Source organism: Oryx dammah, unplaced genomic scaffold (assembly GCF_014754425.2).
Source record: "Oryx dammah isolate SB20612 unplaced genomic scaffold, SCBI_Odam_1.1 HiC_scaffold_10, whole genome shotgun sequence".
In the NCBI taxonomy this organism is placed as follows: domain Eukaryota; kingdom Metazoa; phylum Chordata; class Mammalia; order Artiodactyla; family Bovidae; genus Oryx; species Oryx dammah.
This window is the reverse complement of record NW_024070194.1, coordinates 25,644,120-25,667,521: the sequence shown is the minus strand read 5'-3', so window position 1 is coordinate 25,667,521 and position 23,402 is coordinate 25,644,120. Positions and strand designations below refer to the sequence as shown.

The window sequence follows — 23,402 nt, the reverse complement described above, 5'->3', positions numbered from 1 at the left end:
TTCTTTTGTTGACTATAAGGGCTACTCTATTCCTTCTCAGGGACATGGTGAAGGACAGGAAAACCTGGTATGCTGCAGTTCATGGGGTCGCAAAGAGTTGGCCATGACTGAGCGACTGAGCAACAACAATTTTCCCTAATGTTAACATCTTTCATCGCCACGTGGCATGTTTGTCAAAACTAAGATACCAACGTGGGTACATTATTAAGCTAAACTCCAGACTGTACTCAGATTTCACCAGTTTTTACATGAATGTCTTTTTTTTTTTTGCTGGGGACGGGGGAATGGATTTCCAAAATTCAATCCAGGATACAAAACCACATCACATTTAGTGATTCTTCGTTATAGTTTGTCTCTCTTTGCCAAAACTTCTGTTTTTTCCATTCATTTCGAGCCTGTCCGACTTTACCTCAGAGAGGATAACTAGCACAGCCGCTTCTCAGGCCTTGTCTGATAATCCCAGCAACTGGGTCGTCTCAGGGTTGTCATCTTTTGATGGTCTTTCCCTCGAGATTTGATCAGATGCTCCTGGTTCTTGGCATGCTCAGTAACGCGGGATTTTTATTCTGGACATCTTGTTTGTTTGTGTTATGTGAGAAGACTGGATCCTGTTAAAAACGCCCTGGAGAATGCGAGCTTCCTTCTTTTTTTTTCCATTTCCCCCTCCCCTATCCTTTTTCTGCTCTTCCCTTGTGGCTCAGCTGGTAAAGAATCCGCCTGGAATGCGGGAGACCTTTAGCAGCAAGTTCTATCTCTTTCTGCGGGTGCGGGCTCCTGCCCATTCAGCCTGCCAAGCTCCAGTGGCACTGTTTTCCAGTGCCCACGTGCATCCCTCTTGGAGGTCAGCGTGGACTTGAGTGCTGGTGTCTCAGGCCTCAGCTCTGAGGACCTCCCGAAGCCCCTGGCCCTGGGATGGGAGCCTGTGCACCTGTGCTCCCATGGGTACCCTTGTCCCTCCAGCCATGGGCTCTGCAGGACTCAGCTGCTGCCTTGGGGAACCTCTGCTGGACTCTGCAGTTCTCTCTCTGTGGGCACTTCTCTGCTTTCCAGGTGTGCACCTGGCAACCCTGGTCACCTCAGCCTACCCGAATCCTCAGCTCTGTCCCCCTGCCGCTCAGAGGGTCCCCTCTGACTGGGGCCCTGTGGGATGTGATGCAGCTGGCGGTGAGGGGTACTCTGGGCCATCAGCTGGGGCATCTGTGCTGCTCATCGCATTTGCCCCCCCCACCTCCCCCCAGGATAGTCCTCTCATGCACCCCTTTTCTAGTGTCAGAAAAGCATTGCTTTTGGCACATCTGTCTGCTTTTCTTACTTGCTTAGGGCAGGAGGGTGAATCCAGTTCCTCTCCTTCATGGTAGTTGGAAACGTGTATCAGACCCCCTTGGGGAAGCTGGCTTAAACATAGGCTCTTTGCTTCTTTCCAGGGAGAACACCCAGCCCTCCCTCCCCTGAAGCCCCATCACCATGACCCTGAGCTCCTCTCATGCACCCCTGCCTGCAAGACAGTGGCTTTCTGGTGGAATTCCCACCACCCCCAGGCTTGAGGGACTTCTCATTGTTTGTCATCCCCCAGTATCTTCAAACAGCTGTTTTTCCTCTTTGTTAAAGTTTAGACTTGCCCACCGTGGGTCTTTCATGACACCATTTAACCCTTTCAAGATGAATGTTGGACCCTGTTCTGTTTTTCACCAATGGAGGGACTCAAGTGTGGCCCATTAGGACACTGGGGTCAGGTCATGTGACAAGGAAATGGCAAGGCCTCTAAGCCTGTCCCACTCATGCCATGCATGGGACTAGAACAGGCGTCCTTGACTGCAGAGGCGGCGAACAGCTCTTAGGACCGTAGGCTCTATGATGCTGGTTCTCACCGGCCGTCCTTAAACAGTGACCTTCACTGCAGCCTGGATGACCCCAGCCACCCCTGGGTGTTGAAGTGGGTTCCCTCTGCACATGGGAGGCAGGGGGTAGGTATCTGGTGATGTGCAGCAGAGGACTGTCCCAAAGGTTCAACCTGCCTCTAGTCTGCATGAAACTCATCCACAGCTCCCCTTGTGCTTAGAATAAAAACTTGGTTCCCGCCTGTGGCCCACAAGGCTGTCCTGCTCACATCCCAGCCCCACCCTCATCCCCATACCCCTCTCTCCTTTCCAGCCTCACTGGCCTCCTTCCTGCACCTCTGTTTTGTCACAGCCTTGGCCACCCCAGGAGCTTTGCACAGGCCATTCCCTCTGCCTGAAATTGGTTTCCTCCATCGTCTGCACCATCTAACGCTCACTCATCCTTGCAATCTCAGCTCAGACAATACTTCCTCTGGGCAAGCCTTCCCACCTGGCCCTCTCCTCAGACCCCTCTCTGAGCTGGACCATCCTCTCTGCCATGACTCTCATCTGTGGGCTGATTATTTATAGCACGTTTCCTTACCAGAACTGGGGAGGAAGTGGGGCTGCCTTGTCTTCCATTCACAGGAGGAAATGACGCCTTCCTTGGGGCCCAGCAGGCCTGCGGGACTGTGCTCACCAGGTCCAACCCAAGGCGTGTTTGCTTGCTTGCTGACAACTCCCTCATGCACCCCCAAGAGCTGAGGCTGGAGGGCCCTGCACTCAGAACCTTCTCCCCAGGGCTCCCAGGATGGCTGACTAGAGGGAGGGATGCAGGGCGTCTGAGTTCTGTGCTCTCTTGCTCTGGGCCCGGAGGATAGCAGCTCCCACACGTGATGGGGTCCTTCTGCTGAGGACATTCACGTCTTGTAAAATGTGGCCAGGCCACCTCCTGTGGTCTAAATGCCAGGAAACCCTCATTTCAGAGCACCTGCTCTGCTTCTGCCTCCCCCGCCTTCAGACAAGGTGGAAACCAAGGCTTAGGGGCCAGCGAGGGGCCAAGGCAGGCAGCCTGGCCGTGTCCACTGTCCTTCTGCATAGAGTGCCCACCTGGCGTCTTCCCAGCAACCTCTGGGCAGAGGGAGCAGGAGGACGTGAGCCTGATACCTGCCAGCCTCCTGGGCCTTCAGTGATGCTCAGCTGTGCAGAGCCACGGTGCCCGCCCAGGTGCAAGTCCAGGGCCGGGTGAGGCCCAGATGGAAGATGGGTGCACAGAGGGTGGGGGGCGGGTGTTGCCTGATGAAGACCCCAGACTCCCCGATGGCAGGGCCCTTTGTCGCCCTCTCCTCTGGCTTCAGGGCCTGAGATGAACACGGTGGTCACTCAATGCATCTTAGTGGTGGGAGAGGGGTCACTCAGCGAGTGTTAATGGGGAGCGCAGGCAGCCGGGCTGGAGGGAAGCCCCACATGCCCACCAGTTTGTTTCTCAGCCTCCCGTCTCCTTTCCCTCCACCCTCAGGAATGGGTCTCTGGTCAAGAATGTGGAAGCATCCGGCAAACACATGGTGTTTTACACAGACGCGGAGATACGGGACCGACTGGTGTACACACTCAGCCTCATCCGGAAAGAGCCTGTGTAGGTGTCCCCTCTGTGCATACACACACACATACACGTGTGTGCACACACACACTAGCTTCTGCACCCCTGGGTGGGAACAAGATAATTTGCCCTGCACGAGGCAAATTGCTTACAAAACGCTAGTCTCTTAGTCGCTAATGACATCTCCATGGATGGTACAAGGAAGCAGAGTGTTTGGGGTTGGCCTGGAGGCCTCTTCTGGACTCATGCAGCCCAGTCCCCTCCCACAGGCTGGCTCTGGCTTGTCAGTCAGGAAAAGACTGAGCTTCTCAGGGGTGCATACAAGTGGTGCTTAATAAATACTTTTGGGAGAGGAAGCTGGCTTCCTGCGGTCCCCGCACTGGACCAACTTTGTGGACGCCACAGAAACTCACCCAACCTGTTAGCAAAGTGGGGGAGTCAGGCATGATAAAAAAGCCCAAGGTCACAGAGTTGGGGGAAGTAAGTTGACTCAGGGGAGGGGGAGGAGGAGGTGTCTGAGCCACAGAGTTTCCCACGCAGCCAATAGGAAGACATGCTTTCAGATAGCATTCCCCCTCACCATGTTTGAATTGCACTAAATGTAGGTGAATGTAAACCAGACCTCAGTTTTTTTGACTTTGTTTTCCTGCCTGAAGAATGCTCCCTGGCCTTATTCCCAAAGCCCTGAGGACCACAGAGGGGACTGAAGTGAAAATGGCCCACTGGTTAGAAGTTGGTAAGGACCGACCCCCACCTTGCATCCCTGCCCCCAGATGGTGCTGCCAGGGAAGGTGGGGGAGGGCAGCTCCCCCCCCACCCCGTTCTGAGCCCTGCAGGTGGGCCTAAGCAGGGCCCCCCGTGAGCCTGCCTGGCTGGGGTGCAGGGCTGAGCCAGCCGCTGGCAGGTCGACACTGTCTCCAATGTGCGTGGGACCTGGTACTTTTCCAAGGGCTTTTAAATGCATTATCTCGCTGGAGGCTCATTTGAGGCGAGGCCTCGAAGCCGACTGGAAAACAGCTAATTTACTGAATCCTGAATGGAGAGGAAGCAGAAGGCGGCGTGTGTTTTTGCTGAATCTCAAACCAAAACAACCTTTTGTTAAAGAACAAACAAATAAACAAAACCACTGAAATCAATTCACCCGGGAACAGTACGAACAGAGGTTCTGGGCAGAGCATCTCAGCAGCAAATTCCAGCTCCAGCAGTGTGGACTGGGGGAGGGGCTGCTGGGGTGACGGATGTGCTCATGGGGTGGGGGAAGGTTATGGGGGGCAGAGTCCCTTGGGGGAGGGGCATCAGTGTGCACCAGGGGACAAGGCTGACCCTCCCAGGCAGACCTTGAACACTGGCTCCTCAGGAGGTTCTGTTGGGGAGGGTGCCTCCAGATGAGGGCCCCTGAATAAGGCAGGAAGAAGGAGTGCATTGGGGGCAAGGGGCCAGGCTGCGTCTAAGCAGAGGTTGCATTGCCTGCAGGGAGGGCGGGAGAGCGTTAGAGGTTTTGCTCAATCAGCATCCATCCCAGCCCCTTGGAGGCAAGTCCCCTGACGTGGTCACCATGGGTGACATGGGGTCTTCCCAGTCTGCAGGCGTCCCCGGGGCCTGACACTGCCTCTCCTACACAGCCCACTCCCATAGGCCACGGAACGTGGACTGCCTGGCCTTCTTCCGCAACACCACCATCCAGCTGCCGCAGCTGAGGCCGGTGGAGGCCCCCATGGCCATCCCAGCAGCCGAGTGGTGGGAGCTCCAGGAGTGGCAACCAGGCTATGACCAGAGCTGGGGCTGCAGTCAGGACCTGGAGCTCGTCATCTTTAATGACAAAAGTCAGCCCCCAGAGCCTGGGCTTCCTGGCAGGGTATGGGTAAGGCTCCCCCGGCCCCAAGAACCTGCCTTGCGGCCCAGAGGCTTCAGAACTTTCCGCCCCTTCTTGCCCCTGCTAACCAGAACTGCCTGGGACGGGGGGTGGGTGGCGGGAGCACAAGTCCCTGTTCCCTTGGCCCCAGAAATATACCAGGACAGTGACTTGCTGTCACCCAAGCTGCTAGCAGAAATGGGCATTCCCACTGTCCGTTCCTCAGTCCTGTCTGTAGGGCCACGTGTCACCTGGCCCTCCAACCCCAGGTTGGGACTGGAACCCCAGCCCCACCCACAAGAGGTCATGAGGGCTGCAAGTGGTCAGCACTTGCACTTCTATCCCACCAGGCTGAGTAAGGGCTGTGCTCTCCTCTCCTGGGACAACAGTGCTGAAGCCCCCTCATCCCCCCAGCATTGTCGGGCTCTACGTGTTGGTGGTGATGGTTGCAGCCAAGTTCATCCAAGACCACTTCCTCGGCATTGCCCACTCCATCACATATGACCTGATGTGGACCGCATGCTGGGGCTCTGCATGGACATCTTCTTGGTCCGCGAGCTGGGTGAGCTACAGCTGGAGCAGGAGCTGTTTTCCAGACTCACCTTCCTGTACCGCTCGCCTGAGACCATGATCAAGTGGATGTGTCAGCGCCCACCCACTCCCTGCCTGGCCCCCGCCGACCCTGCTGCTGGGGCTCCAGTGGAGTGTCTGGAAGCAGCCGTCGTGTCCTCAAGCCCTTTAGCCTCAGAGAAATAGGGTCTTTGCCTCAGCCTTGCTTCCCCCCAGTGCCAGGTCCTTGGCCTGCAGCTGCTGCCCAGCTGGGTCCCCAGGCCTGAGGCCCCCTTTGTGCCCGCACAAGGGACACTCAGTCCCCTGGATCCCTGTAGCCCCTGCAGGGGGTGTGGACAGCGCCAGCTGCCAGGAGAAGGAGCTGGGCCACCTCAGTGACCTCTGGCTCCTTCAGGGCTTCTCAGGGAGAAGCTGGATTGAGCTGCCAACACCAAGGCCATTAAGCACGCTAATGACCCATGAAGGCTCCTGGCCCCTCCGGCCCCCGTGCCTCCCTGAGCCCACTGACCGCCTCGTGACCATGATTACTGCAATTTAACACGTCGGGCCAGGGCTTTTCCAGACGGGGCGGAGGCCCTGGCACTGCCGCCTGCCTCTTCCAGGCCCAGCCTGGGGCTGTGCACACAGCAGGCAGTTAATAAATACATGCTTGGGATCATGCCCAGAAAGAGTCACCTTGATTTCAGGGCAAGGGAAGGGACCTGAAGTTTAGGGAGGCTTGGGCAGGGGTGCAAGGTCAAGGAGCCCAGACACAGCCAGGAGATGTGTGGCCTGCAGGCATGTTCTCACCCTCCCGTCGCCTGCAGAGGAGGTGCCGGCTCTATGCCAGGTGGAACCTGAGTCCCGGACCTCTTCTATGGGGCCCAGGCTGGGGGTCTCCATGACACCTGGCCAGGCTATGCCCTTCAGCTTCTAGGATCCTGCCCAGGGGGCTTTCACTTGCCTTGTGCCATGCTTGGGGATCAGGACACCTTCCCTGCAGACCGCAGGTCGTGGGAAAGTCCGAGGTGTCCGCCCTCCAGAGCCTGCACTCCAAACCTCAGAGCCCAGCTAGCTCCAGGCTCTCATCTGCAGCAGTGAGGTTGGCAAATTTCACCTCAAAGTTGGGTGCTGGTTTGGGAGGAGATGGTGGCACCCGGAGCCTCAGACCCACGGGCAGGTTGTTGGGCTGCTTGCTAAAACGGGCTGGAGAAAGACGGAGACAGAGGCAGAGGTGTGATGTGGTTTAGCCATGTTTAATTCAACTTGCAGTGAACTCAGAGGGGCCCGAGTAGACATTCCTCTTGCTCCATAAAACCTGAACCAAGTCACCCCATCCTTTCAAAGGGGTGGTCTGTTGGAGGCAGGGACTGCCCCAGCTGGAGTGACCTAGGTGCTCTGCAATGCGGGTGCCATGTGTGGGGCCTGGGGCTGCAGATGGGGCCACTGGCACCCACCACGGGCCCAGGCAGGGGCAGGTCTCTTGAGGGCCACGTGGACAAGAGCATCAGGGCCGCGCATGCGTCCTGGAGCCCGGGGGGTCGTGCAGGGGCCCCAGGGAGGGGCATGGTCTGCAGAAGCTGGCGGGGAATCAAACATAAAACAAACCCAGTGCTGCCCACTCACCCCGCCTTGGGCCCCCCAAACCCTGAGCTGTCTCCTAAGACACAAGAAGGAGCTGTTTCCGTCACCATGACAACTAAAAACAAAACAAACCGCAGTTCATCTCAAGGTATAATCTTCCAATTGCTTAGAATTAATCAGTGCAAAGTGAGGTAAAGCGCCCAGTGTCACTGGGCAGGGCGGCTGCGTCACACAAGCCTGCGCCTCTTGGAGTCCCTCTCCGCGTCCCCCTCCTGGGCGTCCACCTCGCAGCCAAGTGGGGACACCAGGTTCAGCAGAGGGTCCTCAGAGGCCTGGCCGAAGAGCGCCAGCAGAAGGGCCACACCGAAGCCCGTGGCACGCTCGCCCTGTGGGTGAATACAGTGGAAACCTGTGTGGCCGAGCCCCCCACCCCAGCAAACCCACCGCCATGGGAGGGCTCTCGGACCAGGGTGTCTGACTCCCCATGCACCCCCCCAACCCCCTTTCCTGTCCTGTTCCACTCAGAGCCGGTGGAGGACGAGCTGTGGACACAGCCCTGGGTTTTCCTCCCCTCCCCTCTCCTGGCTCCTCGGGGAGGGAAAGGGTGAGAGCAGGGCCCCTGGGCCTCCTGCCGAGGACAGGCGGGTTGGGAAGGACTGCGCACAGCAGCCACACTGTTCCCAGGGACGAGGAGACCAGAGGTCAGGGGGGACCACAGCTGGCCGTGTGACCCTCACACAGAATGTTTCCGATGAGCTCAGCCTGTGCGCTGGAGCCAGAGAGGGGCTCTGGATGCAGGAGAGAGTGGGAGCAGCCAGACCCGTGGGGAGGGGCCGGCAAGGGAAGCAGAGTGGCTGGCCGGCCAAGGAAGGCCTAATGGTGGGGTGGGCAGGGGCACCCCCGGGGCCCAGACTCACGGCGTGCACAGGCGCGGCAATATCCAGGTGGACCCAGACCCCAGGCCAGTCAAAGCCGATGTGTGAGGCGATGAAGAGGCCAGCGCAGGAGCTGGGGCTGTTGTCCCGGTCCTGGGGTAGAAGGCAGTCATGAGCTTCCACTCCAGCCGTGGTGGGGGTGGCCACGGTGGACACCCTGCGCCCTCCTGACCCCTATCCTCAGTGACCACCTCTCCCAGTGTCTGCAAGAAGGGGCCTGGGGTGGAGGGCCCAGTGTGGAGAACAGCAGAGAGGGCCCCCGTGGGCCTGGCAGCTGGGCTAGGGGGTCTACCTTCACCCTGGGGGTAAAAGGGGGAGCCAGCGATAGACCCAATGGGGACTCCAGAGCGGGCAGGATGCCCCACTGCCTGCTGAACGGACATGCTGCGGGGAGACAGGTGAAAGCGCCATCTCCTCCCCATTTTTCTCCCCTCCCCTGCTCAGAGCCCAGATCTGGGGCCTCACAGGGGATCTAGGTCCACCCTGCTCCACACCTACCGCCACTGAGTTCTTCATGTCGGCCACAGCCGAGGTGAACTCGCTGAAGTGCAGCTCCGGGCAGTAGACCAGCGGGTGCACCAGGTCCCCGCACTGTCGCCCAGCCTTCACGCAGGCTGCTTCCCACTCGGCGCTGTTGGTGAGCACAGCTGCATGGTACTTGCCTGTGGCGATGCCCTGGGGATGCAGGAGAGATGTAGAGAGCATCACCTGGCGGGCTGGGGGACACCGAGGACAGAAGAGGGGCCGACAGAAAACAAGGCAGAGAGAGAGAGACGGAGAAAGAGGCCCCCCATGGGGGACCTGTGCCAGCGTTCCCTCCAGGGTGCATGGGCCCGGGGCACCTGTGCCCTCACAGACGAACTCTGACCTAGTGGCGAAGCAGGAGGGACAGTAGGGCCCACCTGAGCTCCGGTCAGCGTGGCTATGTCCAGGATGATGTCGGCGCCCAGGTCCTTGCAGGCGTAGGACACACCATCTGCCAGTACCAGCCTGCCCTCAGCATCCGTATTGTTGATTTCCACAGTCCTGGGGACAGCAGACACCCCATTCAGAGCCCTTCCTCCCTGTCCTCAACTGCAATGCAGTGCCTAAAGGTTGGAAAGGGCTTGGTCCTCTAAGCAGGGGGTGGGTCCCCAGACCCCGTGGGCCCCCGACATCTCGAAAGGGGACCCAGCCCCCATCGCAGGCACCCAGGGCTCCGGGACAGCACAATGGGGTGGGTGCTGTGAGGTGGGCGGGCGGGGTTGGCCTTACTTTCCAGAGTACAGCAGGTGGATGTCATCCGGTCTCGTGGCATTGGGGCCCACGGAGTTCTCGGCCAAGCAGAATATTGCGTGGAGGGTGTCTTTGAAACCCTGGAGGTGGCAGACAAATGGATAAGAAAGCTGTGGTACATGTACAGAATGGAGTATTACTCACTATTAAAAAGAATGCATTTGAATTAGTTATAATGAGGTGGATGAAACTGGAGCCTATTATAGAGAGTGAAGTAAGTCAGAAAGAAAAACACAAACACAGTATATTAACGCATATATATGGAATTTAGAAAAATGGTAACAATGTCCCTATATGTGAGACAGCAAGAGAGACACAGATATAAAGAACAGACTTTTGGACTCTGTGGGAGAAGGCGAGGGTGAGATGATTTGAGAGAACAGCATTGAAATATGCATACTATTATATGTGAAATAGATCGCCAGTCCAGGTTCGATGCCTGAGACAGGGTGCTCAGGGCTGGTGCACTGGGATGACCCTGAGGGATGGGATGGGGAGGGAGGTGGGAGGGAGGGTCAGGATGGGGAACACATGTACACCCATGGCTGATTCATGTCAATGTATGGCAAAAACCACCACAATACTGTAAAGTAATTAGCCTCCAATTAAAATAAATAAATTAAAAAAAAAAAAAACCCTGGAAGGACCAGGGCAGAGGCTCTAGTTATAGGCTGGGAGCATCAGGGGCAGAAAGGATGGTGACAGGCTGGAGCTCTCTGACCCACAACAGAGAGACAGACAGACGGGTCCGAGGAGCAGGGATCACAGCCCCCTGCACTCCCCACCATCCTGGTGGGCCCTAGGGCATGGTCCCAACAGAGGCCAGGCGATGCAGCATGTACCCCAGAAGTGGAGCTGCCTGCTGGGTTTGAGTCCATGCTCAGCTCCCACCTCCTATCCATACAATACGGTCAGTGGTCACAGTCCCTAACCTCACAAACGTGCTGATCTTTAGCTTTTGAGGTTGGGCTTTTGACTTTGATGACCTTGACCCATTGCTGTTTCCCTGTACCCACACTCAGGTTGAGTGCACTAAGTCCCCGGAGGCACAGTGACCCCCCCACCCCCCAGTGTCCCTCAGGACAGCCACAGAAACCCCTGGGTGGGTGCCCCCCCTCACTCCCATGCTCCCACACTCAACTCTGACGTTAGCATCTGTTGGTCACTCTTACCTGAGACAATTACTATGCTGTTGTTTGCCAAAAGGTGGGTTCCCACCTCTCCCTCGTACTGTTAGCAACTGGGAGGCCACTGTGAGGAGATGACTTGTTCCTCTTGGTGTGAGTGTGGACTCTTACTTCATTCTGTGAGTGATGACCCTCATTATGTACTTTGGGGCTCAAATTGAGGCACATTCCTTTTCTCAAAAAATGAGTTACAAGCAGGAGGAATCCAAGGACCACTTCCAACCACCAGCTGATGAACCAGCCTTAATTGTCAAGTGGTTCCTCGCCCATAGGAAGGGTCTATCTGCCGGGGCACCAGCTGCCTGTCCAGATGCCAGGACAGACCCTCCATGGGTGCAGTCACCCCAAACCCATAGCTGAGACACCAGGCAGTGCAGCCACGTGGGCCCTCTGGACACTTTCCCGTGAGACCTACCCAGAGTACCCCTCAGCCCCCGAGGCCAGGTATGTCCCTTGCATACTTGACGAGCTCATTAATGGAGTAGGTAGCGCAGGCCTGGCTGAATCCGGTCAGGCGGGCTGGGTGCTGCTGAACGAGGGCTGCATGACACCCTCCAGTACAATTAAGACACCCCCCTACCAGCACTCCTTAGGCTGAGCCCCTCCTCCCCTCCAGGCTTTCTGCTCCCCTCATGGGTGTGGCTGGGCAGAAATCATTTGCCAAGATCTTTTAGCATTTGTTTTCTCTGGAAGTTTCCCCCATGCTGCTCAGGCGGTGCCTTTGAGGAAGAGGGGCCTATGCTTCGTGACCAGAAGGGCTGGGCTTTTCAGAGGCGCCTGAAGCAGCCATGCCGGGAGGTGAGTGGCCCTGGATGGCCAGGGCGCCCTGTGCCTCTGCTCCATAAACATGCTCTACAGTGTCAAAGGGCAAACACAGGGAACAGCCACGGCACTGCTTATCGACCAGGCCCCCAGCTCGGGAATTTGGCTCCAATTGCTGGGCTCTCTGACGCCTATGTGTCCTGAGTGGGGAGCACAGAGGCCTCTGGCTGCCTTGGTGCCTGGACTTGGTGTGGCCACTCCTGGTATTCCAGGACAGACCCCATACCTCTTCCACCAAACAAGAGCCAGCCCCTCCAAAGACCCCTGCCCTGAGTGCCAGAGCCCAGGGGTGAGAGGGCAGGCAGCCTGTTCCAAAGCACCCTTCCCATTTCGGTCAGGGTGGGCAGGGTCTTAGGACTTAGCGGAGGGCCCATGATGCCAGCGGGCGTCAGGCAGAGAGGTGACATGCCCGGGTGGGGTGACACTCTTGGCCAGAGGAGCCCTGACTGAAGCAAGGAGCTCTGGGGGCCCCAGGGACCCGGGGCAGGAGTGTGGAGGGGGACAGTGCCAGCCACGCAGACTCAGGGGGCTCTGGGGAGGAGAACCAGGGAGGAAGACAGGGCCCACCTCACCTGCTTGATGGCGGCTCTGAAGGCCCCCAGGACAGCTGCGGCGCCCCCGCAGTCCCTCTTCATCCCTGGCATGGTGGTCTGTGGGGACAGGAAGGGGTGAGAGAGAGGTGAGTGGATGCTGACCCCTCAGCAACAGTGCTCCCCACCCCGGTCCCCACACCAGGGGCCCAGAGGCACAGGAGCTGGCGCCAAGTCACCCGAGTGGCTACAGAACCCAGGAAATGCCACTAGTCACCCAGGGATCCTCCAGAAGCAATGAGAAGCCAGAGTCAAATTTACCGGCTTGGGGGGCACGTCCAGCTTGAGCAGAGCTTTGGGGGTTACTGAACAGGACTGTGTGAGGTTCAGTGGGGACTTCCAGAGTGGCCTGGCTCAGAGGCTGAGCTGTGCCCAAGTCAGCCTGGGGGTCTGTCTGCAGTTCCTCCATGTCGCGACCTTGACTACCCATCCAGGTTAATGTGAGCTCTTCCCAAATGTCATTAGTCACTGTGACACCATCAATCCCACTCCTGCCCCGAGGGCACTTGCCACCTGTCTGCATTCATGTTTCCTGGGTGACAGGGTCTAGTGAGGGAGTCTCTGGAGACCGAGGGGCCCTCCTGCCACAGAAATAAACACCATTTCCTGTACACTTGTTGAGGGCAGCTAGGCACTTTTACGGTTACAGGCTCCTGATGCTAATTGACAGGCTCATATTTTAAATTAACAACAGGTCATCGGATGTAAGGATTCGGGACCAAAATGTACCGACTTTTCTGAGCCCTTATTGGATTACACGAGCTGAGAGTTTTAATGGGAAGTATTTTTAGATATAAACTGAGCTGTTTTTACAATTAAGTTGAGCAAAAATGACTCAGCTAGCACTACTGGAAATAAGCTGTTTTGACCTAACTGGCGAGAAACCACGAGATTGTTTAAATGGAATAACAGGGCCTCAAACCGAGAATCAAACCCCCTGCAGAATGGCCACATGGAAAATGGCTGGAGATGGCCACTGAATCCCCGTGTCCCTGGCCACAGAACAAACGTTGCACCACAAACGCAGCTCCATAGACTGAGTCAGCCTCAGGGACCCCACCTGGCATTCCTGTTTTTATAAAAGAAACTATTTCCACGGGAACACCTTCGTCATTGTTGGGTTGCTGTTTGTACCGATGGGGCAGTGGCAACCTGGGGCCTGTGGGAACTGGTGGTCGCTGGGTTCATTTCCAGGCCTTTAGGAAACAAGGTGCTGCCAACTTCACTCAAGTCTTCTCGCCGAAGCAGTGAAATGATTAGCTTTTTAAAAACCTCAACCGTAGAGAAGAGTCATTCCCAACACTGTTTCAGTGGCATGGAAGGGGTGGGGGAGGCCCCGCGCGTGCTCCCTGATGCCTAGCGCTCGGCTGTGGTCAGTCCGCTGGAGCCCAAGCAAGAGTGGGCGCCAAGTCCTGAGCTCAGCGAGCCTCTGCTCTCCCGATACCACTGTCCTGGAGGTGGGGTGGGGGGAACCACTGACAAGACTCTGGGGATCCAGACGCAGGTATATGCAGACATTTTCTTGAAAATGGCCAGAGTGAGCCTCTCACCTCCAGGACAGCTGGCATTACTTGGTAAAACTGGAGTTTTCAAGCAAAAAAAAAAAAAAAAAAATCCGGGTTTTGGAAAACTTGTATCTGCTTCCATGATGGCTTCCTAATACTCAACTTCCTACATGAGATAGATGATGATATTAATGAATGTAACTTTTAAAAATACTGTATACTGAAAAGCGTCAAAATCTGGAGGCTTGGCCTAACTCTTTAAACAGTATTTTCCAAATGGCGCATATGTGATATCATAAAACCGTGCATTCAGACTTCAGGACGGACCCACAGATTTCAACGTGGCAGAGCTCACAGGCGTGGCTTCCGATCCCCCCTTGTAACTTACCTTTTAAAAACTCCCACTTGTCCAGTTTTGGTGTAACAGCAAAGAAGAAGGTCCTGAGTTACCGGAAGAGGGTATTAAAACGCTTCTCCTTTTTCTAACTGCTGAAGGACTGAGGCCAGATTTTCTTTTTTATATTTCAACTAAAACATATCGCAACAGACTAAATGCAGAAGCAGATATGTGATCACAGCTGTCGTCCACAAAGGCGGACAGTAAAGAGAGCTGCAGAAATGTAAAACGGTACCACTTTTCTGGTTAATTTCTTTTTTTCATTTTGGAAAATACAGTCCTATTCATAAGATTGCATTATTTACAGTGGCATGCAATGGGGTCATATTGGTCTTTTTAATGAATTAATAACTATCTTTAAATTTTCCCAATTTTAATTTCTAGTAGACAGCTAGCAGACATTGCCCTTATAAATACAATCTCTTTCGAGATCAGTATTTTTTAAGAGTGGAAGAAGTCCTGAGATGAACACATCTGAGGCCCCTTAATTCACACTGATCCTGATTTGCCTTGAAAATCTTTGAAAACAGCCAGGGCTGTTCCTGCAAAATTGGGAGAGGGTGCCCCCAGCAAAATGACTAACCCTCAGGAAGCCTTGCTTCTCACTTCTCCCTCTAACAAGCCAATGTCTGAATGAGCCCACAGATCCATCCCCCAAAACACAGCTGCTAATGGGGCAAGAGCCCCTTTCAAGGGTGTGGAGGGAGGGTCAACACCAGGTGTTAAGAATTTAAGAACAATAATAAACTGACTAAAAGCTGACTTGGATCAGAAAGAATGCTGATCACTGAAGAACTGATGCTTTCAAATTGTGGGGCTGGAGAAAACTCTTGGGTGTCCACTGGACTACAAGGAGATCTAACCAGTCAATTCTAAAGAAAATCAACCCTGAATATTCATTGGAAGGGCTAATGCTGAAGCTCCAATATTTTGGCCACTTGATGCAAAGAGCCAACTCATTGGAAAAGACCCTGATGCTAGGAAAGATTGAAGGTAGGAGGAGAAGGGGACGACAGAAGATGAGATGGTTCGAAGGCATCACTGATTCAACGGACATGACTATGAGCAAACTCCAGGAGATAGTGGAGAACAGAGGTGCCTGGGTGCTGCAGTCCCTGGGGTCACAAAGATTAGGACACGACTTAGCAGCTGAACAACAACAACAAAAGCTTGTTTGCTTGTTGTCATCAGTGGTATAGTATTCCTCCAGAAAAAAACCCCGTTGTTGGTTGAAGTGAGTCCTTACCACATAAATAAAAGCTTTAGACCTGACTGTCTTTCGGAAACATTATCCTACGTAGACACTAATCACTGCCAGGGGCACAGACTCCTCAAGGCACTCTGGTTCTGAGGCAGGCAAGCTCTGGAGGTGGATGGTGTCCACAGCACCTCTGACATTGAGTTCCTGCCTTCGGAAGGTGGATTCGGCATAAACACCAGGAGCAGTGAGCCATGCTGCTGCCCACAGTCTAGGGGAACCACCGGGGTTGTGCTGTATAAGACATTTTTACTCCACAGATGTTTGAAAGCTGCTAGTGTCCATCTCAAAGAATCAGAAACATGGACACAGATGATTTGGGGAGTTTCTTGGGAAGTGGGGTCTTTCTCGGTCTCTGCCGAGGGACCCTTCTGTTAGAGACTCCCTGAGTGTTATCAGTTGCTTCATGTGACAGAAAGTCTTCAAAATTAAAGTTAATTGTGCTCTTTTGGATCAACTATGAGTGCAGAGAGTGACAAACCTGGCATCTCCATCTACCGAACATAAACATGTGAAGAAGACCAATGTGATAGAGTCTCTGACAAGTCGGCCGAACTGAAGGCTGGACGGCAGGGCTGTGACGCTGGCGGACGTCACCACAAGAGAAGGACACGGAGGCGTCAGCTTTCTCTGTCGGAAATTACTTAATACTATTTATAAGTGTTAACCGATGACTGTTTTCTTTATCTGTACTGTAATACTCATAATATTTTACTGCAGACAGTCCCGGAGACAGTGGGCATCACCCTAGGACCTTTTCTTCTTCTTCTCCAGATTTTCTGTGTCCTGATTCAGTGCAGGGGCGAACAGTCTGCCCCTTGGAGGGGAAGGGGCCCCAGGGCCTCCCTCCTGGATGCCCCAACAACTTGCTCTTTCCTCTGACACCTGAGAAGGGGCCACCCTTCCCCCCAACGTCCCCCAGCCCCGGTCTTGCACCTCACCTTCCCCTTCATGCTGAGACCCCCAGTATCGTAGACAATGCCCTTGCCCACCCAAGCGATGGTCTGGGTGGCTCCATCTGGGGTGTGGCTGAGGACAGCCAGGGCCGGAGGATGGATGGCGGCTTTGCCAACACCGTAGATTCCTAGGGAAAGCACAGCACTCGTCAGTGAGGCTCAGGCTGGGCCAAGTGGAGGACTCCTGGGAGTCCCCCAGAAACACTGCTCTCCCCACAAACAGCTGCTGGCCTGTGGGTGTTCCTCTGGGCCATAGAGCCTGGCCATGTGAACCAAGTTCCCCGCCCTCTCCTGCCCCTGGCCGCTGTGGGATTGGGGGATGCAACTGCATTCTATGTGAAGTAGTGTTAGGCAAGAAGACTCGCCGAGAAAAAAAAAAAAAAAAAATTGTATCATTCCCAGAAAGCAGTGAACGGGACTGCAGAATGAAGAGATTTTGGATAATTCTTCAAGGCCGTTCCAGCCCTACTCACCCTCCCATCACTGACCCCTCCATGCACTCAGCAGGCACCTCCCTTTCCCAGCTCACCCCTGCTGCTGCCTTGCTGTCAGTTTACACGCCCCAACTTCTTGAGAAAACCATGGCTTGCTGTAGGCAGAGGCCACACCTCAAGGTCCCCTGATAATCTAACTGAACAATTGTAGCAACCAGGACAAGAGCCAGTAATGGCTGTCTGACAAACTCCTACTCATCCAGCAAGACCTGCTGCAAGCGTCACCTCCTCTGAAGCGTTCCCTGACAGGACTGCCTCCAGCTACAACTGGCTTACAGGACTGTGATAGGCAGCTCGAACAAGGCTGCACGGATCCCCTCTGGGCATTCATGATCATGTGGATCCTCTCCCCTCCCCCATGAGGGCAGGACTGCGCGTCTCAGTTTCTCGGAATGTGGCAGGAATCGTCCAAGATGAGGTTACAGAAACAGAACTGGCCTCTGGCTTGTGTGCTCTTTCTTGTCTCTTGCTCAGAGACCTCACTCTGAGAAGAGCAGCTGCCATGTTGCAAGCTGCTCAAGGACAGGCCCACACGACAAGGAGCAGCCAGCTAGGCCCCTGATGGCAGGGCCATGAGTGAGCCTTGCTGGGAGCCTGTCTTGGGCCCCAGTTGAGCCTTCAGATGACCGCAGCCCCAGTTAACACAGGTATCATGGCCTGGAAAGACCCTGGGCCGGACCCAGCTAAGCCACGCCCAGTTCCCCACCCACAGACCTGCACTGGAAGGAACTGGTTTTGCAGCCACAGATAACCACCACAGTGACCTTCCCAACCCTGTTCTAGTTGTCACTGCACCTTGGTGCCTAGGAGGTGGGAAGGATGGGCCTGGCAGTCAGGGAGGGCTCTCTGAAGAGGTGGTCTGTGAGATCATATTGGGGGAGAGTATCCCAGGGAGAAAGAGCCATGAGAGCAGGTCTTGATGGGGATATGAGCTTGCGTATTCGAGGAACAGAAAGGCCCTGCTGGGCTGGCCTGGGGAGCAGGAGAGCAGCGCGGGGGAGGCTGCAGAGGGGGCGGACGGGGAAGGACTTGGACCCTGTGGCTTCCAGGATCTGAATCAGGATCTGAATCGCTGCCTCCTCTTTCCCCCGGGGATGGGCTGCTTCCCAGGGTCTGGCCTGGCGGCTGGACACAGGCTGGTTTCCTGTGGGGTGAAGCTTGGGACAGCATGACATGTGGCCTGGCAGCCCCCCAGCCCCCCAAGTACCCCAGGCCTCTGCTGAGGCCAGGACCCAGGAGGACTGGCCCCCACCCACCTCCAAATCCTCTCGCCTTCAGCTCTTCATCCCGGATAACGGTTGGGACAATCCCCAGTTCTTTTCCAACTTTCTTAATCTCCTGGATGTGTTCATGGAAAAAACAACAACACACAACACGTGAAGACGGCTTAAAATGAGGGTGAGGCCAGGGACAGGGGTGAGCAGATGCCTTGTGGTGGGAGAGGGGTGGGCCGGGAAGCTGAGGCCCTGACTCTCAGCTCTAAGCGTGATTAAACCCAGGAGAGGAGGTTTAATCACCTCCAAACTCTGCGATTTCCTGTGGCTCATGGCTCGAGTCCTGCATGGGGGCCTCGAGGAAGAGGCTGTGTCCTCCCTCCACCCCCGGCTGAGGCCCGGGGGCCCCTCGGCTCTGGGTGGATGGCAGGACTCTGTCTGCAGCGGCCCGTGGCTTCCCCAGATGAGGTGCGGAGATTGTGGACCGTCCCCTGGCAGCCCTGGGATTCCTGACTGTCCCTGGGGTTGATCAACACCATCCCAACCCAGCTGGACCCCAGGGCCACGAACCTCAAGGAAGGTGTCTGTGTTCATCTCATTGCAGGGTGTGTCCACGATTCGGGCTGCCAGCCGCACACCTTCCGTGGCGCTCGTTAAACACTAGGAGAAACAAAAGGCTGTCACTGGGGTCCTGGGACAAGGTGGAAGGTGTCCCTCATTGCCAATAGCCAGGACCCACAAGTGTTAGAGGCACACATCTCCCAGGGGAGGCTGGGCAACGAGGGCAGGTGGAAGGGAAGCAAGAGTTGTACCCATGACCCCAGCCGTCTACAGAAAGACCCCTATGGCTGCAGAACCACAGAGGAGCCCTTTGGCCCAGCATCCTCTCCTGATCTACATGGGCCCCTCCTTGCTTTCTGAGCCTCATCTCCCGTTCTGCCCCCTACTCTGGTGGCGGGTGGCCTCCTGCCTAGCCCTGAGTGCACACCTCGTCCAGCCTCTGCCAACTCCATCCCCCTCTCCCAGGAGGAGGTGATACCCTCTGTTATGGGAATCTGAAGCCCTGACCACCAGGAGAGGGTAACAGGAGGGTTTCAGGAGGTGCTCAGGCTTCAGTGAGGTCAAGAGGATGGGACCCCATGATGGGATTAGTGCCCTTGTAAGAAAAGGACGCAGTTGCGGAAGCCACCCTGATCTGGGATGGCTAGGCTCGGAGATGGCCAGCCTCTGGGAGTTTGAGAAACAAGTATCTGTGGGTTAAACCCCTGCTGAGGAGCTGCTGTCCTGGTTGCCCAGGCAGACCAAACACCCCTGCTTCTCTAGCCAGGGTCCCAGCCACCCTTCGAGGTACTTCTCTCAAAGGCCACATGTTCCAGGAGCCTCTTGGAGCCTTGCAATGGAGAAAAGGCTCCTGGACCCGCTGGGGAGGCGTTTTTCTTGTGTGGGCCCCGTGGAGTGTCCCAGACCCTCACCCTTCTTCCTGGGCACCTGATGCAACACTGCTCTGGCCATGGGGCAAGAAGGGAAGGACACAGACAGCTGGGCCTTGTGCAGAGGGCATGCTCATGTCTCTCTCCCCTCAAAGCTTCTGCCAAGAGCTCCCATGCACCCGACTCAGCCCTGATGCTCAGCTCTGCCTCCCTGCTCTGTCCCACCTGGCCCTCCAGCACCCACCCCAAGGCCTGGCTGCCTTAAGAGAGAAATGGAGTGTGGGTTTGGCAGGGATGTGGACAGCGTCCAGTTTCTTGTTGCCTCTTCAAGGCCCAAAGGAGTGGGGAGGGCACCTCTGGGTCCCTAACGCCAGCCCAGCTGCCTCCCAGGTCCCTGCCTGTTCCCAGGTAATTAACCCCCAAACCTCAGAGGCAGAGACTTGACAGCTCACATCTGAGGCGTGCCATGTGGTCCCCACAGCCTGGCAGCAGGCCCTCCCCAGGGAGGGTGAGGGTCCCCACCTGTGGGCATCAGAGACCCTTGGCTGCTGTCTGGGGAGTGCATCAGCACCCTGAGGGTTGTCTCAAGGGAGGCAGGGTGCCGGCCTCATGACCCTGTGAATGCAGGGCTCCTCCATGAGGCGCAGCAGTGGCTCAGGTGAGAGGGCGCACCTGCACGGAGGGGCCCGCACCTCACTGTGCCTTGATCTCGTCAGAAAGCAGCATCATTCACTCACTCACTCATTCATCCACGTCTATGTGAGTGCCTGCCTTGCACCGGGCTCCACACTAGACTGAATCCAAAGAGGTCCAAGGACGTGAGTCCAGCAGAGACTCACAACATTGTTCCATTAAATGCTATGGAGGAGAAGGGTATGAGAGGCCACAGGGACCCAGGTGGGAGGGAAAGGCCACACATGGCGTCAGAACCTCACACTTACAATCCCAGACAGGACGGAAAGAGGGCTGATGGATGGCAGCTGTGGTTAAGGCCCGGGTCTACCCCTTGCTGGTGTGGCTGCGCTCAATCATTTAGTGTCTCTGAGCCTTAGTTTGTTCAGCTCTCAAGCGGGGAGAATAACAGGACCCATCTCATGGGGGAGTTGTGGAAAGCAGGTGTTTGTGCACAGGTGTGCTCGGAGCAGAGCCTGACATCTGACAAGCACCTGGGAAGCACTGGCCCTCCCCTGGTCATGAGGTGGTAAGAAGCAGGAACCAGAGGGGGGCATCTTGAGGCAGCCAGGCCATTAGGAGGCTGCTGCCTGGTCCCAGAGAGCCAGGCAGGCACCGTAGGATGGGTGGGGTGTCAGAGCCAGGAAGACCCATCAGCCCACTGGCTCCATCACACACAAGAGGATATTATGCACAGCACCAGGTCCCCCCCAACTGGAGGAGGGCATGGGGCTCCCACACCAGTGAGAGGCACAGAGGCTAAACTCAGATGTACAATCTCAAGTGAGGATGGCTCTCAGCTGGCAGGTGGGAAGGGTGTGGGGAGGAGAGAGGGCGCCAGGTGGGTGGGGACCCTTCAAGGAAGGATGACAAGTGCTTGAGTCTGGCAGGTTTGGCCCCTAAAAGACAGTGTCAGGAAGGGGATGGGCGAACGCCATGCTGGTGAGCTGAGTGAGGAAGGGAGTTAAGACAAGCCAAGCAATCAGACCATGTTATTAAAAGTTGGAAGAGCAAGGTGGTGAGAGAGTGGACGAGGGGGTGCTAACAGGCCCTGAGACAGAGTGAAGGGTGAGGGAGTGGAAAGGACCACCTGAGTCTGGCATTTGGAAGGGGGGCTGCAGGTGGGAGGGCGAAATCACAGTCACAGGTCTGGGAGGGTCACCTGGCAGCCAGCCCACACATGGACTCAAAGCTGGAAATTACCTCCAGCCTTGCCTTGTTTCAAAAGGATTATTCGAAGGACCAAACGAAATAACATATGTAAAAGCGCACCATAAAGGGTAATGTGATATATACACGGGCGGGATTATTAGCATTAAAACAGGAAAGCGCCTGGTGCGAGGTAGGTGCTCATAAACACCGGCTGAATGGAACTGATTCCTGAGAACAAGACCACCTTGTGGGACGGAGCCTGTGGCCTGGCTTTGGAAAGGCCCCGGGGGCCTGCTCTCTCCAGCAGCAGCAGCCCTCTCCTGTCCTCCCAGGGAGTGTGGGGGAGAGAGCACTGCCCAAGCTGGGGGTGGAGGGGCACGGCCTGAGCTTCCAGACACCCACTTGCAGAGTGGACACTTCCACTGGCCCGTTGTCTTGTCCAACCAGGAAAAACTCCACTGCGACGGTCTTCTTCTCTGGGCGCCGAGATGCCCCTGAGCGGTGGGTGAAGAGGGGGAAAGCGCGGGCCAGGGCGCAGGCGGAGGCGAAGGCATCAGACCGCTCACAGACCATCTGCAGCACCAGAGAGCAGAGCTGTGGTGAGGGGAGCAGCGTGGGGGAGGGGACCCCGGGGTCGCCCCATGGGAGCTCCTGTCAGGAAGTGCTTGGGCCCCACAGCCAGGTCAGAGGCCACTGTGGAAACAATCTGGCCAGAGATGCCCCAGCAGGGCCTGCATCCCAGGGGCCTTCCCCGGAACCACGGTCCCATGATGGGAGAAAGAAAATGTCAGCCGCCAGATGTGGTCCACCGCCTCCCGAGACCCAACAGCCGGACGTGCAGGGCCACACGGTGTACGTGGGCTCAGGAGGTCTGGGTCAGAGTCTCAGATCTGCCACCCACACTGGTCTGGGGTGCTTTCGTCTCTGGGACCTCAGTTTCCCTGTCTGTAAAGCTGCGGTTGCAATGTCCAGCCGTGGAGCAACGCCCACTTCTGAAGATACTGTGGCCAGAGTGCTCTGCAGTCCCAGGGGCTGAGCCGTGGGAGGCACAGGTCAGGGCCAGCACAGCCAGTACACTGCACGCGACCTGCAGCCTGGGTGGGGGTCTTGCGGGGCCAGCCTCTCAGGAGCACTCACCAGAATGCACCGATGGGTCCCCGGCGGCAGGCAGGTCCGCACCAGGCGGGTGATGAAGTGGGCGGCCGAGGGGCTGTTGTGGCGGCTCACCCTGGAGGGCAGGGCGGCCACGGTGGCATAGTTCAGGTAGAGGGGACAGCTGTCCGTGGGGTTGGGGTTGAGCGTGCTTAGCGCGGCCTGCCAGAGCTGGATCAGAAGGGGAGACACAAGACAGACACCAGACTTCAAACGGCTGCCTGCCAGGAGCACTGCGTGTGGACACCGGCATCGCTCGCTAAATGGGCACTTTTGCAGCTTCCCTGGCACCCTGGATCCCTAATTAAGATGTGTCACATCTCACTAGGTAAGCGCGTGTGCGTCTGCTGGCACACGTCCACCCTTGTGGGATTAAGCACTGGGGACTTAAACGGCCAGTTTGGGGGCTGCTTTGCCACAAAGGCACTGGGGTGAGACCAGTCAGGGGTCCTGGAAAGGGGCGGGTGTCACCGCCACGAGGGTTCCGGAAGGAGGGTTCGGAAGGCAGCGTCAGGGCCCCTCGAGGGCACTTCCTTCGCACCTAGTGGGCTCTGCCAGCTCTGCACACAAGCCTGAGGCCCGGGTGGGTGCAGGGCACGAGTGGCCTCCGGGCGGGGCTGCTGGACGGGAGCCCAAGCCTCGGGTTCTCGGGAGGCGGGCGGCCCCTGGCCTCGCCGGCAGGCCTAATCCGCCAGGCGCACCCGGCCGGCTGACGGGCGGGCTGGGGCGCCGGGCGGCCGAGGCGGGGCCTCCGCGGCCTCCTCGCCGGCCCAGCCCCGCCCGGGCTCCGCTGGCCGGCGGGGCGGTGCATGGCGGCCGGCGCGGCCCGCTCACCTCCTCGGTGACCCGGGGCTGCAGCTTCCCGCGGACGTGGCTCCAGGGCACGCGGTGCAGGTGGTGCAGCTGGCCCAGCAGCAGCAGCGGCCGGCTCTGCGGGTCCGCGTCCCCGGCGCTGGCCTGG

At 56.8% G+C, this 23,402-nt stretch overlaps 1 protein-coding gene across 1 annotated transcript in view; it reads right to left on the bottom strand.

Moving 5' to 3' along the window:
• Nucleotides 1–7,053: 7,053 nt before the first annotated feature.
• NPEPL1 (aminopeptidase like 1) overlaps nt 7,054–23,402 on the bottom strand; it is a 21,719-nt gene continuing 5,370 nt past the window's right edge. The window contains exons 2-13 of the mRNA XM_040248774.1: nt 23,276–23,398; nt 22,427–22,612; nt 21,692–21,862; nt 18,606–18,695; nt 18,078–18,159; nt 16,313–16,455; nt 12,194–12,271; nt 9,592–9,692; nt 9,240–9,363; nt 8,836–9,012; nt 8,320–8,430; nt 7,054–7,788 (exon numbers count right to left, since the gene is read on the bottom strand). Of these exons, the coding sequence (XP_040104708.1) occupies nt 7,630–7,788; nt 8,320–8,430; nt 8,836–9,012; nt 9,240–9,363; nt 9,592–9,692; nt 12,194–12,271; nt 16,313–16,455; nt 18,078–18,159; nt 18,606–18,695; nt 21,692–21,862; nt 22,427–22,612; nt 23,276–23,398 (1,545 nt within the window). The 3' untranslated portion in view covers nt 7,054–7,629. The remainder of the gene's footprint in view (nt 7,789–8,319; nt 8,431–8,835; nt 9,013–9,239; nt 9,364–9,591; nt 9,693–12,193; nt 12,272–16,312; nt 16,456–18,077; nt 18,160–18,605; nt 18,696–21,691; nt 21,863–22,426; nt 22,613–23,275; nt 23,399–23,402) is intronic.